This window comes from Tetrao urogallus (genome assembly GCF_951394365.1).
Source record: "Tetrao urogallus genome assembly, chromosome: 1".
NCBI lineage: Eukaryota > Metazoa > Chordata > Aves > Galliformes > Phasianidae > Tetrao > Tetrao urogallus.
Window position 1 is genome coordinate 115,049,944 of NC_136813.1, and position 23,341 is coordinate 115,073,284.

A 23,341-nucleotide genomic window follows, 5' to 3' on the forward strand; every position below is an offset into this window, starting at 1 on the left:
AGTTTTACTGCTTTGTACATTTTCCTTCATAGGAAGAAAATGGCTGCTCAAAAGATGGTCTGAGTTAACAGAGAAATGTATTAGGGGCTTAAAACTTAAAACTGAAGTCTGACAAATTCGAATTAGAAACTGACTTCATATTTTTAGCAATGATTGTGGTTAGTCTTTGGAATGAAGTAAAAAGGAAGGATGTAGTGTCTTCATTTCTTGAAATCTTTATGATTTCTATTGCCTTTCTGAAAGACAGACTTTTGTTATAAAAAACAACATTGCAGAGGTCAGAGAAGATCTTTTCATCACCCCTTGGAATTTCATATGTGTCTGGGGTGAGAAAGCCTTAAGAGAGACAGTGCTACAGACTTCATTTCAGAGAACAATATTACAGAGATTTACTTTTTTTTTTTTTTTAATGTTATAATGTGAATTAGATCTGAAACGTTTTTAGGGCTTTGTACTTCTGCTTGATCTACAGTTTTGTACTTAATGAACCAGCAGAAAGAGAAGAGAGATCATGTATTACTGTAGAGACAAAAGTCATTTTTTTCTGCTATTCACGTTTTCCAAAGAAGTAAGAGAAGCTAATAGAAAAGAACTGATGATAAAATGTTCTTTTTGTAACATTAGACAACTTTTTGTAACATTTGACTACTTCTACCGTTTGTAATAATGCAATATGTTGCACAGTGATTTGAAATAAATTCAGTTCTTGAGGAAGCGAGAGATTCGTGGTAAATGAAGTATAAATCTAGTTTAAGTTTAATAGTCTGTCTTGGAAAAAAAAAGAAAAGTCAAAACATACCTGAATTAACACAGGACACTTTGGCACACAAAGTACTTGGTGTAGAGCCTGAAATTTGTGAAATCTGACTCAAACAAGGCTTAAAGCAGGATTTGCTCTTAGTTATGCTTTCCCTCCTGTATTTCTACCAGGCTTTTGACATTAGATAGATGCAGCTGCTTAGCTCTTAACTGTTTCCTTCTTTTGATGAGTTTCTTCTCACACTGACTGTGGAGCAGTGAAACCAGCATTCAACTGTGGCATCTGCATGGTGCTGGAGGAACATTGTTGCTGGAGATATTGCTGTAGGACAAATATTAGACTATTCTGTATGCAAAGATAATGTCTGTTATTGTAGAGGACACTGAAGCTGCCATCACTGTCTCGGATTCTCGTAGGTAAAACATAATGGATAGTGCACTGGTCGTCTACAGGTGCAAATATGTTGAAGTCAAGAAAAAATTAAGATATTTCCTGTATTACTTAAAAGCATCACACCAGGACCCCAAAATAATTAACCAAAGGGATAACAACAACAATAAAAACCTTTCCTGTTGTATCTCTAAGTATCAAAAGTTGCTTTTTGCCTTCAGCTAATAGTAGTAATGAAGCAGAATATGCAATATGGAAGGGAATAGGAGATTTACAAATTAAATTCTTAACCCATTTTTATTTCTGGATCCTATCAATTAGCAAATAAATATAACATGGAAATATTGTGCCACGTATACATTTAATCCTCCACCTGAATGCATATAAGTCCATGGGGCCCAATGGGATTCATGCATGTCAGGGTACTCAGAGAGCTGGTCAGTGTCATTGTGAGACATCTCTCAATTATTTTTCAGTGGACTTGGGAATCTGGCAAATATTGTTCCAACTTTCAGGAAGAGCAAGAAGAAAGAACCTGATAATCACAAGCCTGTCAATCTCACTTCTGTGTCTGGTAAAATTGTGGAGAAAATTTTGTTGGGCATTACTGAAAAACACCTGAAGGACAGTGAGGTCACTGGAAACAGGCAGTATGCGTTCATGAGAGGAAGGTCCTATTTAACTAACTCAGTTTCCTTTTATGATAAGGCCACCCATCTAATTGACCAAGGGAAACCAGTTAATGTTATCTTTTTGGATTTCAGTAAAACTTTTGTTTCTCACAACGCCCTAAGGGACAAAATGTCCAGCATACGGCCAGACAGAACGTAATGCAGTGGGTTAATTGTTGATGAGATGGACACAAAGGGTCATAGTAAATGGGGTTACATCAGTCTGGTGATCAGTCACTAGTGGGGTTTCCCAGGGCTCCGTTTTAGGGCCAGTTCTCTTTAATGTTTTCATAAATGACTTAAATGACTATAAGGTGTTTTGAGAGAGTTTGCTGATGATACTAAGTTGGGAGGAGCTATTGTCTCCATAGGGAGTGCAAAAGCTTTGCAAAGAGACGTAGGCAAATTAGAGAGCTGGGAAATCACCAGCCATGTGAAGTTTAATAAGAGCAAGTGCCAGATTCTGCACCTGAAAAGGGGCAGCACTTGGCTGTACGTACAGTCTGGGGAATAAGATGCTGGAGAGCAGTTCTGCTGAAAGATATTTGGGGGTCTTGGCCAACAGCAAATTGAACGTGAATCAACAGTGTGCCCAGGCAGATAGGAAAGCCAACTGTATCCTGGCGGTGTGTTGAGTGCAGCATTGCTAGCCAGTCGAGAGAAATGGATGTCTGGCTCAGCATTGTGCTAGTACAGCCTCTCCTTGAGTACTGTGTGCAGATTTGGGCACCACAGTAGAAAACTCTTAAAGGGTGTCCAAAGAGAGCCACAAAGATGGTGAAGAGTTTAAAGGGGAAAGTGTTGATTTACGCGAGGAATGGCTGAGGTACCATGGTTTGTTCAGACCAGAGAAGAGAAGATTGAGGGGAGACCTCATCGTGTCCTACAACTTCCTCATAATGGGGAGCATCATGAGGGGAAACTGCTCTCTGTTGACTTGGGATATTCTATTATTCTATGATTCTACTGAACAGAAGTCCTTGTACTTTCCAGATGTAGCAAAATGACTAGTAGTTATACTCAGCAGGTAGACTATATGTATAAATGAAAGAAAAACAGATGAGTTTGCTGTCATAAATGCAGAAAAAGAGAATAGCTTGACTTGTAAATTGATTGTAACAGGCTGTGGATTGATGTTGCAAAAGTGAGTCCTTCTGAAGAGGGTGGAGCATCCAGGTTGCCCAAGGAGGCTGTGGATGCCCCATCCGTGGAGGCATTCAAGGCCAGGCTGGATGTGGCTCTGGGCAGCCTGGTCTGGTGGTTGGTGACCCTGCACACAGTAGGGGGGTTGAAACTCGATGAGCATTGTGGTCCTTTTCAACCCAGGCCATTCTGTGATTTTGTGATTCTATGATTCTATGATTCCATGATTCTATGATAAAATTGGTAGACAGCCTTTTCTGTTGTTTAGAGTGAGCTCAGCTTTTAATTTTGGGATTTTATCATTTTACTCATTTGCAAAATAAATGTATGTTATCTATAGCACGTACTTGAGTTATTAGGTAGATCAACAATTCAGAGATTGTAACTGTTATTTTATATATATATATTTAAAATATATTATTGTGGGTTTTTTATGTTCACTTCTGATACTATCACTGTGATTTGAGAGTACCATAAACAGTAAGTCGGATTATTATTGTGCAATGAATATGAACACTGAAGATTAGAGTATAAGTATCTTTGTGAACTGAATTTAAAATCTACTTTGGTGTGCATGTCTTAAAAAATAGAATCATTATTTTGTTATCAGATCACAGAAATTTGCTGTGTAAATCTTTGTAGTAGAAATGCAAATTTTAGTCCCAGAAAAAGCTTTCATGTGGTAAATTTAGAGTTACCTTATTTTTGACATAATCAGCATGTGACATGTCTAGGCTAGAGCTACAGCTCCTCCTCTAGCGTTGATTATTTTCAAACAAAATCAAACAGAAGAGATACAGGTAGCAAATGTCTAATCTAGAGATTAATATCTGATTAATTAATCTAACTAATATCTAATTAATTACTATCATGGGCAAATCAGAATTCAGGAGAAAATGTTTCAGTATAGAGTACAACAGCAGGAGTTTTCATACTCATGTGGGAAAATGAGTGCAGATGCTGGCTATTAATATGCCATGTAATCATAGTTTATCACACAGGAAAGCAGCTGTTGTAGATACCTATCAGTTTCAACTCTGATGCCTGTCTTTGGCAGAGAGAAGAGTGCAAATCCAGTAAGAGTAAACATTTGTGTTCAGACATGGTCAGTTTGGCATCATCCTCTTGTGAGGCATTTCATCTCATGCCATTTATTTACAAATCAGGTCCGTTTTCATGCTACCAATTCAGTGCCTTGATGTAAAATGTTTTAACAATGTAACTTTATCAAAGCTGTGCCTTATCACATATTAGGGTATGAGTTTCTCATGTTTCAGAGAAACCTGCCAGCAAACTTGGACAAAAAAACCCCTAAGTATTGTTGGTAGCTCTGAGTATATTTTGACAATACTTGTTTTAAAAAGTCGATATTCGCTGTAGACCTTCTTTTATAGCTCCTTCTTTATCTATACAGATAATGGCATTTCCCTGCACAAACATAACCTCTGAAACTCTTCACCTTCTTGAAGATTTTATGTTCTTCCAAAGTACAAAAATTACAAGATGAGGAAAGTCTGTGTTGAAGAGGAATAGGGTTTTTCCTTTTCTTTTCTGTTTTGCTATCCTATTTTTGTCAGGCTTATGTCGGAAAGTAATTTTTTTGTTTGATTGCCATTCCTTAATTTTTAAATATATATGACAGCATTTTGTTTTTAATTGTTCTTTTTTGTGTCAGTGACATTCTGGTAGAAATTACCTCAATTTTCTCCTCCTTGCAAGCACTGATATTTTTCTTTACATACTATCTTTGTATTCCTCCCCCAACAACAAACAAGCAAACAAACAAAAACCCCACATTCTTTTCATCTCCATGTGTTTGTGTGTGTATGTGAGCAAGCTAGTTTTTTCCAGCCCCTGATTCACTTGTTTAAGTTGATTTAGCAAATACATTGGGATCCTGGCCCACAAAGACTTCTCTAGGGAATATATATGTATGATATTATATATATAAATATATATTCTGTTGGAATGTTGATGTATTACTGAGCTTCAAGTATTCAAAATCTTCTGCTTATATCGAGAAGTTTTGGGAAGTTTAAGGAGAGGAAATATGACAGTGGGCAGTCCATTTCCAGAATCACCTGGATATTTTCCTTCTAAGCAACATGGTGCTTATACAAGCCAAATAGAGATAAGTACCTCTCTTATTGTGCTCTGTAACAAACTTTTGTGTTCATTTTATCTACCTTAAAATTAATCTAAATGCTGAGTATATGCTGAAATTGAAACAACTGTGGTGGGAAAAATAAAACATTGTTTTCCTGTTTAAGATTAGTAAATTTGGTAAGCCAAAAACTGAATCAGGAATGTAGAGATGCAGAAACAGTGTATGTATGGAGGTTCTCTTTGTATTTTGGTTTGCTTTCAAGTCTTGAAAACAATAGAGAACTAAAAAAAATGTGATTGTTGCCATGAGTATTTGTAGGATAGTGTGGAATAGATACAGCTTCTATGTCTGTTCATTCAGTAACGATTGTTCAGGTTTAACAAAATAAAAGCTCACAGTGTATCTCCTTGCTCAAGCTCCTGAAGAAGATTTCTGCTTTGACTTTCACATTAGTGGAGAGCCAAAGACTTTACTAGTCAGGGGATCACCCTTCCTAGTTCTGCATACAGTTTATGTACTAAAACTTCAGTGTGGCTATACAGTATTTCAAACTTCTGAAACTCAAAAGAGGAAAGGAAGAAGCTCACACAGTTTGTGTATGTATGCACAGTCAAGTTGGATTACTCCCTGTTTTGCACCAGATTTGTTTTCTCCATTTCTACATGTATTATGGTTTCTTTTAGGGTCCCATTTGGGCTGTAAAAACTGTCTCTCCCTGAAGCAAACATTGTGGTTCATGTTGTGCTATGTGGTATCTGCAGCTATCTGAAGTGGATCATAACAATTGTAGATCTTGACAAATATTATAGCAATCATAAAACAAGGCTGGATTGATAGTAATCCAGCCTCAAGATTCTCCGCTGTCTCTCCTCATCCTGTAGAGAGAGGTTTGGATTATTAGAAGCGGCCTATTGCTGTCAGTTACCTAGCATATCCTCAGCATGAAAACTGTGCTTCAGCTGTGGCTGTTTTGGTTCTCAGATTCTACAAAGCATAATCCTTGGATGAAGGGAGAGATCTCAGTCTTTTTAATTTGAATTGCCAGAGCTTCTTGATTTTCATCCAAAAAGATCTAGAATTGGGTTATTATGAAGCTAATATTGTGTGGCAGTTTCTGAAACAGTGTTTTGCTTCACTGAAACATGCAGATTTTTAGTAAATGGCGTGGAAAAACTGGGATCCTAGAAGATATCTGCTATGTCTGTTCTATTTCCAGAAGTAAACAGTCTTTTCTTCAAATGCTAACACTCTTTGGAAGTTGCTCAGTACTCACCAACTTTGCTTTCAAATCCTTACTAATTTTTAACCCATGTTAAGTAATGTGTTTGTAAATTTTAATGCACATAAAACATAAATGCTCGGTACAGCTGTTATCAAACGTAAACATGGTTTGTGGAAAGTGCTTGGTTAAAGTAGAAAAATCATAGTTCATGTCCATTTACACCAAAAGGACTTCATAAAATGCAACTTAACCAGCTGCTAGTTGTGCATTTAATGTAATTTAAATGATTAACTGTTGTCTGTGGTGTACTTTATTTCAAAATTTGATAGAATAGTTATTTGGCACATGGGAGGGTTATAAAAGTGGTGAAATATAGGTAATATTTAATCTGTATCTTGCACAAGATGAAGAGGAACACCTTTTCCATAAAATTTGTTGCTGAAAACTTTGCTTAAAAAATAAGTTGACTGTCTGATATTTGAGATGCCTTTTAAGATACGTATATTTATAATGTAATAGTACTGAACTGAATGTAAAATAAGATCTGCATGTACTTTAGTGATATTTTGTCAAACTAAATAATTTTCTTAAATTACAACGTTTTTTTAAAATTCTGTTTATTCAGGCATGAGTAGCTTTGTTGCCAGTTTTTTTCTATTACTGATAGCAATTAAGAGTTCCTTTGAGTTTTATATGTCCCTTCTGAAGAATGAAATTCTAGATTAACACTCCATTATTAAATGTCAAAAATACAGGTTTGTAAAAATATTGAGTATTAATACAGGTTAACTGAAACATTTGGAAATGTTATTCATCTCTTTTTCTGGGGCACTTTAAGTTATAAAATTATTTCATAATTTAGGCAACACTGCACTGCCTAAGCAGAATGTGGTGCATGACCTCAGCATCTTTCTTTAGCTGGATAAATACTGAAATGTCTGAATGAAAGTCTTGAAGTCAGTGTATCTTTTTGCTTATTGATGTTATAAAGCACATTCCTTGGAGCAGTGGAAATGCTGAAGTCAAGCAAATTAAGCTCTAAACCACTTACCAGTTGAAAAGCCTGAGTCAAGATCAGGTGCTGTCATTCTCAATGCATTAGCACCTGTGTATTAGTGGGTTTGTTGGTTGTTTTTTTTTCCTGAGAGATTGTATAATGCATCTCTGTAAGGTTATACATTGTTATGCATACAACTCTATTTAAAAGGTTTTCTGTGATGCTGTCCATGGAGTTTTTCTGACATATTACTGAGTAAGACTGAAGATGAATCATCACTGGGTATCATCGAGCAGTCTGCTTTATCTTCGGTCCCTTAGGGTTAGATGTTTACTGTGTCTTTTACTGTTTATCTCCAGTATAATTGGAGAACTTACACAGTGTTGACTTAATTTCATTTATAAAAGAGTATATATATAATATAATATTATATTATTATTTTATTATAATATTTATTATTATTTATATATTATTATTATTTTACATCTTATAAGATTATAATATCATAATATTATTATAACTTATAAGAGTATATGTAAAAGAGTACTTACAGTAAATCTGTGAATCAGAATGCAGTATTTAACAATTGTGAATCAAACTTGAAACAAAGCAGGTTAATTATAGAAAGCCTTTATTTTGTGCATAAAAAATTTTCTTCTTGTTATGATCCTCATAATTTCATGGATAATCATTTCACCTTTTCAGTAGACATTTTCCATTTTTCATTTCAATTCTATTGATTTGTTGACCAGCCTAAGCAAATTAGGTTCAGGGGGGAACCGTATCACCTGATAAAACTAAAAAACAAGACATTCTTACTGCAGGACTGATGCTTGAGAGCACAAAAATGGCCCAATTTAATAGCTATACTTATACTACCAACTGGGAGATAGGCAGCAGTATATTAAGTGTGGACAGAAGAGCTTGTCCTAAAGATCCTTGAACTCCTTCGGTGCTAATGACATACAGAACTGTGATGTGTGAAGTACCTGACATCAATAATTGGTCAGAAGTAAACAGGACAACCTTTAATTATCCTACAAATGCTGGACAAAGAAGCTTTTTTTCCCTGTATCTGTATTAGCTAAGTGTTTAATGAAACTGTCAGATAAGAGGGAACATTATTTAATCATCTGTTTTTATCTCCAACAGAATTGGCCATATTTGAAGTCCAACGGGCTTGGGGATAATATTCAATCTTGTTTCAAAGGTTTCCAGTAATGGCTAATTGCTGTCACTGTTTAAAAGAGAAAGTGCCATGTGTATTCTCAAGCACTTTCCTGCCACGGATTAAGGTTTAATAGATTATTTTAGTTGTATAACTTTCCCATAGCAACTACAGGAGAAATTAATTTTTGGCAAAATGGCTCTCTATTTTTAGAGGCATTTAGTTTGACAGGTCTTTTGACCTTTTTTAGAAAGACTTATTAGGTGATTGCTTTTCATCTTCTGTTCTTGCTTATTCTTTGTAAGTGGCAGCCGTAAGGAAAATCGGCACCTGGCAATCACTTACAAAATGCTAAAAATTCAGCAACCACTTAAAGAAGTCTGTGCTGTAAGAAAATGTGAGAATTCTTTATATGAAACATATATAAGTATGAGAATTCATTTCTATTAATCCTGTGTAGAACTTACATAGACAGCCTTAATTCAAGAGCACAAACAAAACTTCCTAAAATCTCCTTTCAGCCTAGCAAGCAATATGGTCAGACATACTGACAACCACAAGGATAAACAAATACTAACACAATGGTCATGCTTACCTTTTAAGGTCAATATTTTTCAGTATTAAATAGTTGTAGGTAGTTGTATTTTTTTATCAGTAACTGTACATATTGTAATCCATACATGTGGAGTTATGTATTGAGTATATGGAGATGTATGTAGCAAATACTATGTTAAAGATTAATATCTGAATGCTGTGAAATAGGAATTTAAAAATGGCTAAATTAAAGCTACATGTCTGCTTTCTGTTATAAGATAATACTAGGCTTCCATCTGTGCATATAGGTGGCCAGTGGATTGTATGTTTTACAGGCCCCTCAAAAAGGCAGTAAGTGGGATAAAATTTAGTTTTAATATCATTTTTCTTTTTATCTGTGTCTCTATATGGTGTTATGTAGGCACTTAGCTATGTTAAAGTGATTTGCTATCTTTAGGATGTTGCAAAATACACAGCCTTCTCATTTGTAGCTCAGTTTAGGTTTCCATAACCTTCAGCATGTGTTAGGTCCGGAGTTAATCTCTTCCAATGTGTTCATTCACTCTGTAGCTTTCAATCAGAAGTGATTATAAACCAGCTTTACAGATTTCTCAAAAACAACAGTACTTGTGAGTATAATAAATATACTGTTCACTCACATAGACAGATTATAGTTTGCACTTGTTGTAGCCTTTCTTGTTTTATTTGTGTTAGCAAGCTTCCTGAAAAAAAGGAAGCCTCCTATAAATGCAAACTCTTTCTTAATAGAATTTGTTACTGCCACAAGAAGTACAACCTCAAAATATTGAGCTTTCAAAGTGGCTGCCTAGCAACATAGAGCTTTTACAGGCTAGCAGCTAAATGGCTCCTTTTTGGAAAAGAATTTAGGGCTAGCTGGTTTCACACAAATAGCTTGTATGAAGTCATTCCCCTTCATGCTATTTGCAAAATGTTGCTAAAGTCATTGCCTCAGAATGTGTTTGCTTATGAACATGTTTGCTTTTCGAGGTTTAGGATTGATTGAAATCAATCACATAGTAATCATATCTGTTTTTCATTTCTAGAACAGATGATTCCTAAAGTATCAAAGATATTTTGACATAATCTTACAAAACTTATAGCCCTATGAGTGGTGGCATTGCTTTTCATATCTGCAGATATTTTGAGCAATAAAGCAGCCCCTAAATTCATTGGAATCAGAAAAATTGAGAAGTGTTGATGTAAATTTGCATCCAACTTGTACTAATGGTCACTGATATTTTTTGTAGCATTCTTCCAGCTATCCAGCTGCCATTAAATACTGTCTATCTGTACATTGTTTGACCTGGAAGAAGTCAAAATTGCAAATCTTTAAGCCTTTATATATCATAACTGATGTTCTGCTGTTCCTGTGATTGCTGTAATTTGTATGCATGAATGGAGAAATCTATGTCAAGAAAAATAAACAAGACAGAGGCAATTGTAGACCAAAAGCTCATGCTTATTGGGTGCCCAAACGTTTGTCTGTCTAGCACTTAGCAGTGCTAGAGAGCAGCCAATTATAGCAGATAATTCACCTTTTCTTTGCAGAGGAGAAAAAAAGAAGCTCTTTATTTGAACAGCTGGATAAACTCAAGACATAATGAATCTCATTGTAAAGCTGAATACTTCTATATTTAAAACAAACAAGAGGAGAACACTGCTGGGAGTTATTGTTTGATAACGCAGTTTGCAGTGAATCCACAGCGTGTGGAAGGTCATATGGGTGTGATTGGGTTTCAGGTCATTTTTAAGGACCTCACTGAGCTCAATTGCATGTGGTTAATAGCATGAGGGTTGTGAGGGGGCATTATTTTTTATAAAGCAATTTAGAATTCTTAAAAATTATAAAAGTATGATTGCCCAGTTTGTTAAGGTCATTAATTACGAGTTGTCACATGCAGGACCTTTAAAAAAAAAAAAAAGTAAAATAAATTTAAGAAATAATAAAATGCTGTGTGCTTTGCATTGTATGAAAGCAGTCAGCATTAAGATTGTGTGGCTCTGTTTTCCATATCTTAAAGAAGATTACAAAAATTATAAAGCATCCAGGCGAAAAAAAGATCAGAACTACTCAAGATCTAGCAAAACTATTATGTGACATGATAATAATGCAACTTAGAGTTTTGTGTTTGTATTCATGAAGGAGATGGATAATATATAACCTGATCACTGTTTCTAAGTACCTACAGCAGGAAACTTCTGCTAATAAAAAGTTATTTAATTTAGCATTGAAAGGCATAATGTGATCCAAAAGCTTGAAACTGAATCTAGGTGTATTGATTCTACATATAGCACGACTTTCTTCATAGTGAGGATAACTGAAGACTGGAGCAATATTCTTCGGAAATCATGGATTCTCTGTAGTTGGAAATGTTTAATGGAAGGTACAGTACCTCATAGAAAGAAAAAAAAAATATCTGGCAACCCATTTGAAATGTGGAAATATAGGACTGTGGCATTTGTTTTTACCAGAACATGTGCTGTCATTACTATACTGGGAATAAGTGTATGAGAGGCTTAAAGGGATTCCAGGAAGGAACAGTAAAACTCAATATTCCAGGAACTGCATATGTCTGCGTCTGGAGCTGCAAATCTAGATGATAAACTTTGATGCTAAGGCAATGTTATGTTTTCATAGTTGTTATCTTTTGACAAAATCTTTCAGCATTTTATATTTTGACAGGTACAGCTGATTAGCCCAGTGGCTGCTTTAGCTAGCTAGTGACGTGATTGAATCATCTGAGTATTTTATTCACTAGCTATTCTGTTGAATACTTTGTGGCTTTTTAAACTGATAAACCACTCAAATCACTCAAGTCAGCAGCAGGTCTTCTGCAAGAAAATGCTGTCCTATATTCAAATAACACGCTAAACCACTTTTACAGTTGGTTTATGTAATAGAGTATCACCAGCCCACAAGCATCTGCTCTTAGAGTGCTGCATATTGAGTAGGAACTCAAACATGTACTAGTCAGTGCAAATCAAATGACAGGACACCCTACAGTCAGCAGTGCTACTTCTACTGTACCCCACAGCTGCACTCCCATATCTGAGGGAGTAGGCAAAAATATTAAAGGCTAGGAGAATGTGTTGGGTTTTTTATTATTCAGGAATGTTTTCATACTTCAAACTGATACCCTTTTGACTGCTGAGGAAAAAGATTTAGATGACTCTTCAGCTTCTCTTCTTTATATAGCTACAGGAGGAATCTGAAGCACTGTAAACAGCATAGTTCAGGGGAGTTCATGTGTGATGCTTGTAACATGAATAGTATGTGGAAACATTCTCTGAAAAACTATTGCATACAAGTGAATACAGTGCAAAATACCGTGTTTCACAAATTCAGACTTTAAAACTAGGATTACAGGTTACAGTGTTATTACTGTCACGCTTGATTCATGTGATTCTGGTTGTACTTGTTTTACTGTGAGTCCCAACAGACTCAGTTAGTTTTCATCTTTTTCCCTTTTATGTATAAATTAGTATATCTGGCATGTCTGTAAAGGCCCTTGAGAGATCCAATGTACTGATAAGAGAGAATAGCCAGTGACTGGTTTTTATCCTTGAAAATCATGATGTCTACCTTGAGGCATTCAAATCTATAAAAATTAGTCTTCTCTTCCAGTATTTTCAGAAATATTACACTCTCTCTGTTAGTTAAGTCATTATTTAATTAAGTCATATAAAGGCAAAGTAAAAGAATAAATTCAGTCCAAAGCCTTCTTTGTTACTACTTCTGCTGTATGTCCTGGTGGAGTACACTGGTATGGAAAGATTCAGTGAGGTATGGTTTATTCCTCCATGCTTGGCAGCAAAGCATAAAGTTTGCAGAAGATAAGATGAAGTGCCAAGAACATGTGCCAAATCATAATATGTCTTCAGCTCCTTCTGCTGGAAGGATCTCAACACAGCTCCCAGAATGTTTGAAAACCACCATCAGTCAGTGATAATGCTTCTATTTAAGTAAGCATCGGTCCTTACTTCAGGGCAATTGGCCAGACTGAAGCAGACAGCATAATTTCTCTCTCATTTTAGTAATTTGTGAAGTATTTCAGGATGAACACTTAGGCAAATAGATTTGAATTATTGGAGAGTGCTTTGTTTGTTTGGGATATGCTGAATGAAATAATTGACTTTGTTAGAATGTTTCCCAGAAAGCTTATTTAGCACGATACTGATGCTGAAAGTTGATAGCTGCTTACTCGGGACAATACCAGCATAATTTTCATTAAGGACAATCATTAGCTACCGTCATGGATTTATATTGCATATAATGCTTAAGTTGAAGTCATAGAATGATGCAGAAGTTCAAGCTGGAAGGGACTTAAAAATCATCTAGATCCAACTCCCATTGGATCAAAATTTCCACTCGGTTTAAAATCAACAAAGGAATTGTTTGTTCTCTTTGTTGGATGATTGGTCTGTGGGTTGGTATGTTTTGGCAGAAGTATTAATTCCTTTTCCATTACAGAGAATATAAAAAATGAGTACTACAGAGAAGTAATTAAAAATGGATGGAGGAATTACTATCAACCCTTAGAATGTATAATAGACTACTATATATCTTTATTGCTCATTTAAAATAGGTTGTTTAAAATATATGCTGCTTCATGCTGTTTTAATGGTTGTGATTTTGCTCAGAACTGCAGTTTGAGAATAAGTGGCATATAGAGATTTTTCTCTGTTCTTACTGTCCACGGAAATTACAACAGATGCAAAGTCCCCAGTCACACTACCTTGATAGATCAAATTCTCAGCTACAAAACACTCTTTTTCAACATAGTCACCACCATTAGTTATGCATTTTCTACAGCAATGAACAAAAGCCCGCATGCTGCACTCATAAAAATCTGCTCCAGTGGAGGTGGCCCACTGTTGCTACTGCCACTGCTGAAACACACCAGCCACTGCCTCACTGCCTCCAGAAACATTCAGCAAGCATTGATGAATGTCAGTAGGTGCTATTTTTCCACATGGAGGAATTCTGTGACAAACTTTTGTTTCATATGCACTTCTATGTCAGATGCCATTTTGTCAGACTGCCCCTCTGCTGCCATCTGTAATCTGGTAACAAAGAATAATGGCATATTGTCAAGAAGGTTCAACCTGGACTTCCATACCACCAATATCCACCTTTGACTTTGTGGGCCAACATAATAAAATAAGAGGCATTCCTTTGGAGCAGCCCTCATATGCTCTGTTCCCTACAGTTTTCTAGTAGACCATTTGTGCAGAGTAGAACGCAAGTCTCTCCAGGTCAGATGTCTCCAATTAAAATGTTTCTGTAACAACTGAAAAAGGAATTTTTTGGATACTTTCAAGTTTTAGCTCTCTAATTTACTAATCTGTAGAGTTTACATCTTTGTACCTCATTTCAGAATAGTCTACTGCAAGTTTCTTCACTTTTGAAAGGGAAAGTAAAGATCATTCTGTTCTGACCACTGCCTTCGGTATTGGTAGATCACTGGCATTTTTGTGCAGGATTTTATGATCTGGTCATATACAACAAGATAAGCCTTATCTTGTAAAATCTTTTTTTCTATTTATTTCATAATGCTTGCTGTCATTAATGCATATGGAGGTGTTTCACTTCTTTCATACGACAATATTATTAATAAGGTCACGTTTCATATTCCTCTTTTGCTTTACTTTCTGCCTGGTAATTTTCTGGAACAGCAATTTATTGTTGAACTCTCTGACTCTGACTGGAAATGCTATAATCTGACTTGGGAGATTTTAATTTAGTGCAAAAGGAAAAGATCCAAAGAGAACAGATAAAAAACTGTATCCGGGCAACAAGATGTTTCTGCAAAGGAATACATCATTGTTAATTTTGAGTAACCCAGTTAAGTTGCCACTGTGGTTTCACTTGGGCTAAGAATTGGTCTAGGCAATGTAGTTCTGAGCTGGACTTGGTTATCTGTGGAGCATTGTATTGTACTGTGTTGATGAGACAGAGCAATAGTTAGTTGTATGTGAGCTTTTTACATGAGTGTGAAATGACTAATTGTAAAAAGCTTTTTCTCAGATTCAAAAAAGAAAGCCTGCTACAGAACTGCAATGACCTTAGTCCTAAATTATTAACTAAATAATGTTTTCATAAGCACAAAAAGCTGATACATTCATGTGTTGAATGAACCACTTAGGTGTTCTAGAAACTGAAGAGGCATCCTGCTGAATTTTTGTAATTTGTGCTTTTTTTTTTCTCAGAGGAAAGAGAACAGGCAGTAGCAAATCACTCGCAATTGCACATTTCTGACTGATGGTGTTGATACTTTAATTAGAGCAGTGGGAAGTCAGCTTGAATTCTTTGGTTTTACAGAAAGCAAGAAGAATTGAGGTTAATTAAAGGTTAATTAGAGATGAATTGATAGTTCCATTTTTTTTTCTTGTCTTTTGGTGATAACAGAAATGTTAGAATCCTTGACTTTGATGACAACAGATTGGGTAGGCCTGGTGTTGATTGCTACTGCCAACATGAAAGTGGTGCTGCAGTCCTACAGCTCCAGTTCTTAATCAATGAGGTAAGTATATATTTACTTGAATTCTTCTATGTATGTTTAGTTGAATAAGGCAATTGGTGTATTGTAATTCAGTGATACAACTTTTCCTGTTGAGAAATTGTGCCAACAAGTAAGTGGCATACATCCAGAGGACGTTCATCATGCAGACTTCTAGAAGACTATTCTTGCGACTGCACGCCAGGAAAACTGTAATGTTTATTTACATCACTATAAAGTACTAAACAAAAAGTAGTCAATACATGAATGTTTGCAGATAGATGTAAAATCCATTCAATTATTGAGTATGCTACACAGCTCTGTTTCAAATAGCAGTTAATAAATGAATTACATTTTTGTGTGGAAAAATATTGATGATAATTATATAAAAGCTCAATAGATGTGGACATGCTACTATTTGCAGTAAAAATGAGCAGCTGCAGGGATTATCAATCAAACGAGCATGCTTAGCCTTTCTACATGGTTTGTCAAAATCAAGTTCAGATGATGTAAAGAACAGTATGAGACTATAACTTGCTCTATCAGAAGGTCTCTGGAGATAGTAATGCTCAAGAAGACTTGCTGAGCCTATAAATCTACTCAGCAGATTGTTTTCAGTATCTCATAACTTGACAAAATTATGACATAGTCTTACTTCAGTTTTCATTAGTTTTCTTCCCTAATGTATGAAAACACTTTTGACAATTTCAAATCCTCAAAGCTATTAGAACTTCTCAATTAAAGGGCTTGGGTTTTGGTGTTTCACTAGTTTATTTTTTAAATCTCAGAAGTATTTTTGTTCTGAGCTTGTTTGGAAAAGTGCCTGAACCACTGAAAGTAATGAATGAAGACTGAAACTTCAGAAATAATTCTTTATAAGAGGGCTGGAAAAGTGTTGGGGAAAAAAAGGAGCCAATATTTGAATGATCTGGTCCTTTGTGACCAGCAAGAACTGTAAAATGTAAGATTATTTTGATTTCTGTGGTGAAGATTCAACCTCTGTCATTAGTCCAAACTCTTCGGGAGATGACAATTAAAGCATGGATTATATTGTATTAGAGAAGACTTACTTTCATAAGTTGCATTTACACGTCAGCATTGAAAGAAACAGTTGCTAGGATTAGGAAGGAAATCTGATATGCAAGAAGGGAACTTTATGTCTTATCAAACCATCATAGTTGGTATTATCTGAGCGTTCAGTCACGTCCTCCCCATTTGCCAAGATAAAGCATTGTCTACTATTTGGGCAATGTCCAGTTCCTCTATGCCATAGGAGCACATAGGGATTGAGCGTTTCTATCAGATGTGATTTGACATGTAACTATAGTAACCCTACTGATGCAGCAGCAGATACCTGCCTCAACAGACATTTTCACTTGGCTTTGCTGTTGTATGGTATGGTTCTTGAGGATCAGACGCAGAACCAGACTTCAGAGTATTTCTGATCTGTAGCAAAGACACCATCCTTTTGTCTACATCTCTTTTGTCCTGTCCTTTTCATACCTGTCCCTATGTTCTTCTACCTGCATCTTTTCACAGTTCCAGTTGTGAACTTCATGTTGTCTTCATATGGCTACTGTATTGTGCTTGGCATTGTCATTTGTTTGTATGTCCCTTTTTCCTTTAGTTATACCACTTATACTCACCTTTTAAAATAAGTACTGGCTGTCCTTCTTTTCATTAATCTCTATGCTTGCGTGGAAATTTGTGGGAGTCTGCATGTATAACTTTGGTTAGAAGCTTGAATTTGCATTTTAAATTGATGGAGTTTTAATTTATATTCTTACAGAAGGAAGCAAGTATTTCTCATAAATTGTACTGTCTTCTACAGAGAGATCATTTTAACAGTGAGAATGACTTGAGAATAAGACAGACCCCGTACAAGAGTGACATGTGCCGTATTTTGTGTCTGTTTTAGGGTGCTTTGGTCAGTGCATGTGCAGATGATACGCTTCATTTGTGGAATCTCAGACAGAAACGACCAGCTATCCTCCATTCTCTGAAATTTAACAGAGAACGGTAAGACTATATAAGACAAAATAAAAATATTGTTTAAAAAAAAACACGCTTATTTTCCAGATTTTTAGTAATACATTTGTCTTTCTACAGGAAGGTATAATGTCGTCCTGAGATTTTTTCCCTCCATTGTTTGAACCTTGTTTTCATAGAGCAAAAACTTTGCTTTCTCTTTCTGCAGCCTTCTCAGAACTAGACGAAGTGTAGCTATTCTTTTGTCAGATGTTTTTCATTTGACCTTCTATTTACTTGAATTGGTGTGAGCAGTGGTATGGTTGCTGCATTTGAAGACCAGACACAAAACACTGTGATCCTTTGAGGCTGACCTGTTGTTCAGTACTTGGCAGAATACCTTAACTGACTGTAACACAGGATTTTTTTTTCTCTACTGAAGCATTTTATTTTTATAAAATACTGTAATTTTAGCAGAAATCAGTTGTGAATTTATGAAACTACATAATTGACAAGTGAATCAGTCTCTTTTTCTAAATTTTGCTTTATCAGTACCAAAATGTAAAAACTTTGCTGAAAATAGATTAAATGAGTGATTGTTATTTTCAAACTCAGACAAACAGAAACTGAGTACTTTAATCTGTATTTAGTCACTCAAATAAAACTTGCTACAATATTATGGAGACAGAATGCTATTTTTGTATTAATATTAAGAAAAAGTTCTGCGTTTCTGTAAGGAAATTCAGTTACTATTTGGAAGAACATGTTTCAGAGGATAAATGTAGAAGAGTTTTTTTGAGGGGGAGTAGTTATTCCATTCTTCATCTTTGGGATCTGTTTGTTTTTGAGTTGGAAAACATAGCTATAGTGCATAATATGGTTTAGAATGGAAGTTTAAGTGATGCTGTAGTTCTCTCAATATATGCATTCAGTGTTTCTTCAGATACAGCAGCTTCTTTTTTAGGTATTAATATATTTGCTTTTGCACTGGTGAAAGATGTCAGTGCTTTACCAAGACTGTGAAGAAACAGTCTCATCAAAGCTTTAGCTGCAACAAATCTGAAAATTCTTATGGAAGGAGAGTTTTTATTTGTTGTTTTTTATTCCAATATTCATCACATTGTCATTGAATTAATTAAATTGTAGATTTTTAAAATTTATTTATTTATTTATTTATTGCTAAGAAAGAAAATGCTATATCCTGATTCTGAAGATTCCATAATCATAAACAGAATTATATCAAGTGATTTGGAACTGGATGAGAGAGGATGAGAAAAATTATAGTTGTCATCTTACTTATGTTGAAATATTTCAATCTTAGTATTCTCACCAAGTACAGAAATCATTCACAATTTGTTGGTAAGTCTAAATGCTGTATCCTAGTATATCATGGTCTGGTTCTTCCAGCCAACAATCTTTCATACAACCTAACGTATCAGTATTTAGAAGAATGCAGTGTCTGTTCAGCTGTTTGCCTGTCATTTCTTAGACCAGCATGATCATGGCTATATCAGAATTTTTGGATGAAACGAAGGCATGTATTTGGGCTGTGCTTGGAGCAAAACATTCCTCTTTATATTTACCTGAACTTTCTTTTGCTTCTGACAGCCTAAAGCACAGGGCAAAATATTTGAAAGCAAGTTATTTGGAATGCTGGAAAAATTTGAATTATTATATTATATATTTTTTATTTAAGAAGCATTTTTGAGCTGCGATTTAAAGGATCTGGGCGTATAGCTATTTGTAACAAATGCACAGCTTGTTATATTTCCTTTTGTCAAAATGTAGTAAGTTGTGATTAAATATATACTTACTAGTTCTTTTATGTGTATGTTAAATTACTGGTACAATCACTGCCATTTAAATCACTTTATTAGCACATTAAAGACTGTGAGGCACATATCCAGATAAAGTGTTATATAATGCTGTCAAATAAGTGAATCCAGTTTTAAATTACAATAGAACTTTCAACAAGTATGAGGAAATTATTTTGTGGGCAGTTCTTCACTTCTGAGGGCTCTGTAACGCTGCTATAACTTTTTAGTTTTCTGTGTTCAGGCACTTGATTCCAGAGTGAAATCTCTTCAGTTTTATTACTTTTTCTTTTAATGTAGATATAAATAAATTTTACATAACCAATCTTGTGTTTTCAATTTTCTACATTATGTTTTCTATAATGTCAAAGCCATCGTTAACCCTCTCATTAAATTTTAGCATTTCTCTGTATAAATGTCTAATGGATTTCAGTCTAAAAAAAGAGCTCCCATGGTTTTTTTCTGTGGGTATTCTTTTTATTAGAGTACAGAAGATAGGAATTACGTGACACTCAGAGAAAGAGCAAATAATGGTTGTTAGCTATGAGAAAATTGCAGCGAAGTGGATGTAAGGGGAATTCGGGAGCCTGACAAAGCAGAAAGATCAAAATTGATTTTCTTCAGGAGATTCAAAGATCTGTCTCAGAAAAATGTGTCACCTTTGCTGTTGGAGCAGATACCTTTTTTTTTTTTTTCCTTTCATCCTTTCCTCTGCTTTTGCAAAGGGAGGCTAACGGGAGTTAAGATTCATATTGAATCTAGAACAATACTGATGAGAGAATGATTATTTATTTTTTCTTATTTTAAATTAGTAACCCAATGAATGAGCTGATTTTTTTTGTTCTGTCGTGTAATCTGCTGGACTTCTTAGCATTCGATGTTTTTGCCTTGTATCAAAATACAAGGTTGTCATATTTCTCCTGCTATAGTTAGAATGTAATATGAAGCATGAAGAACCTTCAAATAAATATAGCCACTATGTTTCTGTGCTTGGTCCCATTCCAGTAACTGTAATGATAAAACTGTTACTCAGAAACATGCTTGACAGTAGCATATCAATTGATAATACACAATTTGTGGTTCTGTGCATAAATAGGAAGCACAAGTAAGACTCTTGATGGATAACATTAGGATTGAGCTATAACAACCAAAAACTGTAGTGGACTTTTTGTGTCTTCTTTTTAAATAGTCAGAGCAGCAAGCTTCAACAAGTATAGCTGAGAATATACAGTTCATATATATGTACTTAGTGCAACTCAGATTTCCGTGGTCATTATTTTTTTTTTTAAGTATGGGTTTCAGGTCATACAGGCTTTCATTCGTTAGTTTCTCTTATAAACATGCTTTATCTCCTGTTATTCTGAAGCTGAGCTAGCTGAGTTATTTTGTGGCTGACACTGGGGGTAGTCTTCCTTTCTTTTCTTATTTTAGCCAGTGCTGATTGGCATGTTACAAGTGAGCTGACAGCACTGTCACTTTGTACTCTGACACACTGCACTCATTGTACATGAACACACTGTAAATGTTCAGTTGGATCTTTAAATCCATCTTCATGCACTATGCACTGATGCTGTGACAGTACCTTGAATGCCTTCCTGAAGGGAAATCACCATGAGCCTGTGTAACTGGTTTGGGGCTATGGCCTGTAATACTTTCCAATGTGTTAAGCATATTCTGGCATAGAGGAAGGGGAGCCTCTTAAGTGGATGACTTAGAGCAATTGCTTTGTCAGCTTTAACTTACTGCTATTTAGAATCCTGACTCCTACACCTAAGATTTTACAGTATTTGAACAAGGTGATAAAGGGTATTACTGGGGTGCTTGGAATCAAAGAGAAAAGACAGAGATATCTTTGGATCAGGTGACTTTTCTTTTTCATTGGTCTGTATTCTTTTCTGATAGCAGCAGGACTTTTGCTGTATCATTGCAGGGTTTTGTATCCTTTGTTACTTGCCTCATCAAAAGGACCGCAGGAGTCTACTAAATTAATAGTGATGATGGGCTGTGCGGTCTCTGTACTAACGCAAATCTATTTACTTGTGTGTTAGGGACTTACATTCTGTGTCATCAGCAGTTCAAGAAATTAATTCCTCTTATAGAAGAGCTGGTTAATGGTTAATATTCTATAACTGCAAATTAATCAGAGATCTGTCATCAAACATGATAACAGTTAATAGGTTCAGTGAAGTTACACAGCCACTCTATAACACATTCTAATTGCACAAAAAATTCTAATTACATGATGTGATGCTGCATTTGGCTGTTTAAAAGAATGACAAAATTCAAATGGAAAGCAGTATTTCACCTTACAAACCTTTCCCAAGTTGTCTCTCAGTGTAAAAAGGTAGATAGGATTTAAATTTCCGTAGGATGAGGACAGAAAAAAACAAGGAACACAAAAAAAGCCATGGTGTTGATTGGCATTCACTTCCACATCTTGAAGAAGCTTTTACAAAATGTCCATGGTGTAGTCCTGCATCAGTGCTTATCACTTCTGAATGATGCTCAGTGCTATCAATAAGTAGTGTTGTCTAGAAGCTGTTGATCGGCACGTCTAATTCAAGAAAAACTGACCTCTGACATTTTTAACAATCCCAAGCATCTTAATCTGGCCTTTCTACTATGTTTGTACTTATAATGAGTTTTTAAGATAAACATATGATGCAGGAGATCATCAGAATATTCCTATATTCCTGTGAGGGAGTATACTCTTTGTATATACGCACCCCTTATTTGGAATATAATTCGATGTATTGTTAGAATGAGGTAATAGCTACACAATCTAGCAGCCAGAAGTAGGTACTGACACTGAAGATGTTCCATGAATGTCTAGTCTTTGCCAGTCTTATGACAATGTAACCACCATTATGACACTTCCTCACACCTCATCATGGGGAAAACTTACAATGACCATAATTGGTCTACTTGTTTGATCACACAATTATCCTTATATTACTGTCATCATAGAAGTTACTTAGGCAAAATTCCAGAAGCAATTCATGCCACAACTCATATCTACTTCTGTTATTTTTATGCTTGTTTTAGTGATGAAGGATGTTTAATAAATTAGTATGTAGAAGTTGATCACAGTTAAGTGATAATTTGAGATGTTATCTGTGAGAGAGAAACTTTGTTGCAGATCAGCATACTATTTATCAACACAGTGCAAAAATTGAATAGTTTCTTTAGCAGTTCAAGAACTGTTTTTTGAAATTGTAATTAAGGTAGATTGAAGATGAGAGCTTGAAAAATATTTATTATGCTTGAAAATCTAAATGGCAAGGAATAATACATAAACTGCCTATTGAATTGCTTCATGGGAGGAAGATACACAGAGTGATGAACTTTTCGTAACTGCAAAAACCTAAACTTCAAAGATTATTTCTTCTTCTCTTATGCTGAACAGTCAGCAAAGGGCTAAAATATAAAACATAGATTAGTTTGCTTTTACCAATAGTCATCAATTTTGATTGAACAGATTTATTAGGTTAGGACATTCCTCAAAAGCAGAATGAAAAATAATGTGATACCCAAATTTTTCTTTCTAATAGATGCTGAATACCATAGAATCACAGAAATGCAGGGGTTGGAATGGATCTCAAAAGATCATTAAGTCCAACACTCTGCCTAAGGACGTGCCCTACCATAGGTTGCACAGGTATATGTCCAGATGGGTCTTGAATATCTCCATAGCAGGAGATTCTACAACCTCTCTGGGCAACCAGTGTTCCATGACTTTTACCATGAAGAACTTCTTCCTTATGTTAGTATGGAACTTCGTTTAAGTGCTAGGCCATTACTCCTTGTCCTATTGCTGTGTATTGTTGTATCCCTTTTACCAAAGAGCCAAAGAATACTGTACTGCTGTATCCTTTTTACCAAAGAGCCTAGCCTCATCCATTTGCCTCCCACCTCCCTTTAGATATTTATGAACATTTATCGGATCCCCTCGTAGTCTTCTTTTCCCAAGCCTGAGCAGGCCTAGGTTACTCAGCCTTTCCTTGGGAGATATATGTGGCCCTCTGCTGGACTCCTTCTAGGAAATC

General features: G+C 35.4%; 1 protein-coding gene across 2 annotated transcripts in view; it reads left to right on the forward strand.

Annotated features, from left to right (window-relative positions):
* Positions 1–23,341, forward strand: part of STXBP5L (syntaxin binding protein 5L) — a gene marked incomplete at both ends in the record, with an annotated part of 176,517 nt that overhangs the window by 45,777 nt on the left and 107,399 nt on the right. For both annotated transcript variants that reach the window (XM_079546881.1, XM_079546882.1), the window contains 2 exons: positions 15,456–15,537; positions 17,432–17,532. In XM_079546881.1, the coding sequence (XP_079403007.1) occupies positions 15,456–15,537; positions 17,432–17,532 (183 nt within the window). The remainder of the gene's footprint in view (positions 1–15,455; positions 15,538–17,431; positions 17,533–23,341) is intronic.